Source organism: Helianthus annuus, chromosome 11, assembly GCF_002127325.2.
Source record: "Helianthus annuus cultivar XRQ/B chromosome 11, HanXRQr2.0-SUNRISE, whole genome shotgun sequence".
NCBI lineage: Eukaryota > Viridiplantae > Streptophyta > Magnoliopsida > Asterales > Asteraceae > Helianthus > Helianthus annuus.
Genome location: NC_035443.2, coordinates 143,118,801 through 143,124,327, shown reverse-complemented (window position 1 = coordinate 143,124,327; position 5,527 = coordinate 143,118,801). Strand labels below are relative to the sequence as shown.

At 36.1% G+C, this 5,527-nt stretch overlaps 1 protein-coding gene across 1 annotated transcript; it reads left to right on the top strand.

The window, feature by feature from the left end:
* The first annotated feature begins 1,595 nt into the window (after positions 1-1,595).
* Positions 1,596-5,527, top strand: LOC110890713 (triose phosphate/phosphate translocator, chloroplastic). The gene is made up of 12 exons (XM_022138338.2): positions 1,596-1,991; positions 2,284-2,358; positions 3,455-3,520; positions 3,611-3,689; positions 3,938-4,058; positions 4,140-4,235; positions 4,329-4,441; positions 4,543-4,620; positions 4,699-4,815; positions 4,922-5,021; positions 5,111-5,211; positions 5,298-5,527. Exons 1-12 carry the CDS (start codon positions 1,744-1,746, stop codon positions 5,313-5,315), a joined length of 1,212 nt encoding a protein of 403 aa, XP_021994030.1. The 5' UTR covers positions 1,596-1,743; the 3' UTR covers positions 5,316-5,527.

The following is a 5,527-nucleotide window of genomic DNA, read 5'->3' as shown; positions in this document are numbered from 1 at the left end:
CAACCAATAGTGCAACTAAACTTGTGACAATTTTGTGAACTAAAATTCGACATAATTGGTTAAACACAGTCAACTCTACTCAAACATGATCATAATTAGGCAACACATGATTACAATTAGTTATTTCTTTAATTCGAAAACAATACGTACACAATTTACCAGGCACATAAATCACAAGATTCATAGCGGTTCCAGCAGCCAGCCCCTTGGCTCTCCCCAAATGCGCGGAAACCCGACCTCCACCCGTCCGAAGGCACGACAGCGGAATAATCTGTAAAACCTCGTCTCCCATCCAAGTCGAACCAGCGCCACCTGTATTTGCTCTTCACATGGATGCCGCAGAAAATAATGAGAAGAGTGGGAATCGAACCTGAGTCACAAGGAACACCAATTCTTTCCCCAACCACTCTACCACTACCTCATTGACGTTAACCAACCTATTTAACATCCACTATTTGATATCCATCAAAACATTGTTTCACTCGTAAATAACTTCTTACAAATAAAGAGTAACCATATCATCACTTCGCACTAATCAATGGAGTAACTGATTTTAGTAGTAAACGTCATTCTATTATTTCATTAATAGTAGTAGTGACCACTACTCTTTTTATCTTTTGAGTAATGATGACAAATTTATTTATAATCGGAAGATCATTCTCCTAAAGAAAAATATCCTCAATTAGCATCGTAAACACTAACACTGTGTTTCAGAGTTTCATTAAATGAGAGAAAAGAAGAGAAAATGACATATTTTTTTGCCTAAAATTAATCTTTCTAATTTGGAAAGAAACGGAGAGAAAGAAAAGAAAATGACAGAATCCTTTCTTTTCTCTCCTTCACTTAACTCTGGAACACAGTGTAACTTTCTTGCTAATTGTGAATAGAAATTTATTTTTATTTTCTAATTTTATTATTTTTCTATTATTAATATATCGTTATTTCCACATTATATTAATATTTAAAAAAAATTACATATTATAAATTTGTAACAATTTGACGCATAGAGATGTTTTACTCTATGCTTAAGGGGGTTTTAAAAAAAAACATTGATATTACACTTCTAACCCGAAACTACTTGCTTTTTTACTTTTAACCTAAAAGTTTTCATTTTTTCTAAATTAACTTTACAACTTTTCACCTTTCAAATTTGGTCTCTTATAATTTTTATATTTCGCAAATTTTTCGTTTTATGTTTCGTTCTTTTGCGAGTTATAATGATGTAATGTGCGTGTGTGGTTCAACGTTTTTACGTTTTGTTTCTCGCTTTGTTCTAAATTTTGCAAGTTAATATGGCGTAACGTGCGTGTATTGTTCAACGTTTTTTACGTCGTTTTTTTCCCGTTTAACAGGTTCGTCGCAACGTGCGAATTCTAGATCGAGTTAGTTATTATTTTCTATAATTTAGATTTCTGTCATTTTTCTTCGCATTAACACATCGTAAGTTTAGCGTTGGTGATCGCTGACGGTAGTGCGACATTGGTGTTATTTGCATTATTTTACTCTCCACCGCAACGCGAGGGGCTTAAATCAAGTTTGTATAAAAAAAATAAAAAAAAATAAAAACACAAATCAAGAAATAAAAAAAGATATCCAAACAAGAGGATTGAGTGATGCTGCCAACTGATTGGTGCACAATAGCCATACCAAGATAACATCCACTGCATATTCATTCATCAACCTCATCCGGTGCAGGATAACATCCCCTGCTAGCCACCATTCTCCCCTCCCCTGCTAACAACAATGGAGTCCCGAGTTCTCTCCTCCGGCGCCACCACCATCTCCGGCCTCCCTCGCCTCACCAGACCGGCGGCCAGGCTCAACACCGTCGCTGTCGCATCTCCGGCGAGCCTCAACACCACCGGTGGCAATCTGGTTTGGGGAAGACAGCTCCGCCCTAGCTTACTGAACCTCGATTACTCGGTTCAGTCAGTTTCGAAGACGGTTAAACGTGAGGTTTTGAAACCGTGTGCTGCTACTGCTAGCGAAGGGTAAGAACGAAGAAGCCTTCTTTTCCTTGTAAGCAATTAGTAAAAACTTCCTTCCTTGTAAGCAATTAGTAAAAACAAAACCGTAAGTTGTATGGTAACTGTGAGAGTGGATAATATACTGGCACGGTAAACTTGGGTTGTTACAAGTAGTGAATTTAAAAATTGTGAGTTACTGGGGGATAATAATAATATAATATTATGGCATGGTTAACTTTGGATGCTTTTGTCTTGATTTAATTTTAAATTTGAGTTGACTTTTGTTGACTGGAGTTTTGATTGGTTGATTTGATAGGGATGCTGCTGCTGCACCGGTTGGCTTTTTGGCCAAGAATCCGTGGTTGACTACCGGATTCTTCTTTTTCATGTGGTAGGTTACATTACAACAAAAACGGTTGATTAATGCGCGCATGCTATTGATTTTTTATTAATAACTTGTGTGTGCAAGTTGGGTTGATTTTTTAATGGTAATTATTTTATTATTATTATTATACGTGAGGGGGGCATTGATAGGGATGAACAATCGGTAACTGAGGTCTGGGTATTAAAAAATACATGTATCGAATCCCGATTGAATTTCAGTACCGATTCTGTATCTATTTTTGACGTTTTTTCTGGATCGGTGCTTTCGCTTTGGTACGTTACGGTATTTTATTCTATCTTTTTACATTTGAATACTATACCGTTCCGAACACTTTCGGTACCGGTGCCGTACCCTTTTTTGGCAATTTCAGGACAGTACTTTCAATACTGGTACGGTACCGAGCTCATCCCTATGTGTGGGTGAACCTCACAACTAAAAGGTTTAAAGTTCAAATCTTGCCGGATGCAAGTATGAATTATTTATCCTAGAAATTTTAGGAGTTGTTGAGAAAAGAAAAATGAATATTGTTTGTATATTAATATTATTATTTGAACGGCTAATGGCTGATATTTGGGCTGGAAACTGGGAAGGAATGGGACTCCCTAGGCACCTATTATCATGTTTAAAAAACTTTTTGGACGTTTGGTGGTTAATTAATGATAATAAGTTAAGGTTGAAAGCAATGTTAGTCAAAGAGAGGATGTACACTTGTACCAACTCTAGAATGTCACAACATTATGAATTTTCTTATTATAAATTATATCTATGTATGTGTAATGTTTTTTTTTTTTTTGGGTTTCCCATTATGATAGGATGTCTTGTATATTTAATACAGTTTGGATCATGACTAGTGACCAACGCTCTTTCGCAAACGACGTTTTTTAGCCCTATAAATGCCTAAGGTTTCATGAAATATAAGAAAAAAACTCCAAGTTTGAGAAAGAACAAAAAAAAATTGTAATTTGTGTTTGTATGTGAGTTAATTTGATTGCCAAATATTGAGATCATTGTTCAGCTACCGTTTGTTTTGGCGGGAAAAGAAGTTGGGTCATAACAACCATTTCATACATAGTGGTCTGTCTAATTGTTGTTTGTTTTGAAGGTACTTTTTGAATGTCATCTTCAACATACTCAACAAGAAGATCTACAATTACTTCCCATATCCCTAGTAAGTTGTTGCTCATTCCAACTTCATATATACTGTTATTTGGCCATGTGATGAACAATTTGTCAAGTGCATTGTTCTGTACATTTGCAGTTTCGTATCAGTCATTCATTTGGCTGTCGGAGTGGTTTATTGTCTTGGTAGCTGGACTGTTGGTCTACCCAAACGCGCTGTAAGTCTTGAATTTCCTAAATCCATCTGTTTTTCTTTTCTTTCATAAATTTAATAAATATTTAATGTGTATATTATGGATTACAAAAAATTTAACAGACCGGTTTCATTCTACCTAGTTTTTCTTATGCTACCCATTTGACCTGTTAGAAAAAAATATGACCCAAAACCGACCCATTTATCAAAAGCGGGTTGAAACTGGCACCTCTACCGTCAAAAGGTAGTTAACTTGTGGTTTTTGTTGTGTAGCCCATTGACTCGAACCTTCTGAAGCTTCTTATTCCTGTGGCCTTTTGTCATGCTCTAGGCCATGTCACCAGTAACATATCATTTGCAGCTGTTGCAGTCTCATTCACCCACACAATCAAAGGTAATTTATCTACATTTACATTCGTATACAGTTTGTTACGTACTTTCTCAACGAATGACTCCTTGCTAATTTTTTTAACAGCCCTTGAGCCGTTCTTCAATGCTGCTGCTTCTCAATTTATTCTCGGACAGTCGATTCCCATAACTCTATGGCTTTCTTTGGCTCCTGTTGTTCTTGGTATGCCCTTTTTCTTCCAAACCGTTTTACGTTAATATTATGTTTAACAGGTCATTTGTACTATTAAAAGCTGAATCAAGTCCGAATGTGCAGGTGTGTCAATGGCCTCTTTGACTGAGCTGTCATTCAACTGGCTAGGCTTTATCAGTGCCATGATTTCCAATATCTCCTTCACTTACAGGAGTATTTACTCTAAGAAAGCAATGGTTGTTAACGGGCTATGCTATCGACATTTTCGTTATTTGTCATTTTTATTTACGATCGAATAAATTCGAATGGTTTATAACAATTGAGTTTTCGTTTGCAGACTGATATGGATAGTACTAACTTGTATGCCTACATTTCCATCATTGCTCTCTTCTTCTGCCTCCCACCTGCCATAATCGTGAGTAGATACCGTTCTTCTCTTACGCGACTATCAATATTCTTTTTATAACGACTTCTTGTCTTCATCGTTCAACAGCTGGAGGGTCCTCAACTTCTAAAGTTTGGATTCAATGATGCAATTGCTAAAGTCGGTCTGACTAAGTTCCTATCTGATCTGTTTTGGGTCGGAATGTTCTATCACCTCTACAATCAGGTATTACATATAAAAAACTAGCATATTTTTCTGTTTTTTTTTCAAAAAAAAAAAAAAAGAATCTAAATGATGAATAATTTTTATATTTCCTTTTTTGACTTGTTAGCTTGCAACCAACACACTTGAAAGGGTGGCACCTCTTACGCACGCAGTTGGCAACGTGTTAAAACGAGTGTTTGTGATTGGTTTCTCAATCGTCGTGTTTGGTAATCTTTTTTTTCTTGTTTCCATTGATTATGTGTTATAAGTTATAACTAGTGTTTGGCTAACACAACATGTTATATGATTTGCGCAGGTAACAAGATCTCAACGCAAACGGCCATTGGTACATCTATCGCGATTGCTGGAGTTGCAATCTACTCACTCATCAAGGCCAAGATAGAAGAAGAGAAACGGGTCAGTTGAAATATAATCCATGTGTCCTCGATGTATGTATGTATGCATGTACGTTCTCTTGTTTCTATACTATTGTGTATGTGCAGGGTCTGAAAAAGGCATGAAGACTTGCAGAAGGGATGAAATGAATTTATATTACTCAGTACTATTGTTTCAACACGTAGCGGATTCGCTACAATTGTGAAGATGTTCTTATTTGTTTTTTTTTTCCGTCTATGAGAGTAAACATATCCGATTCTCGTTTAGACTTTAATAATGTATCATTCTATCTCTTTACTATCAATATATCATTTCTCACTCGTGTTGAGTTGAAGTT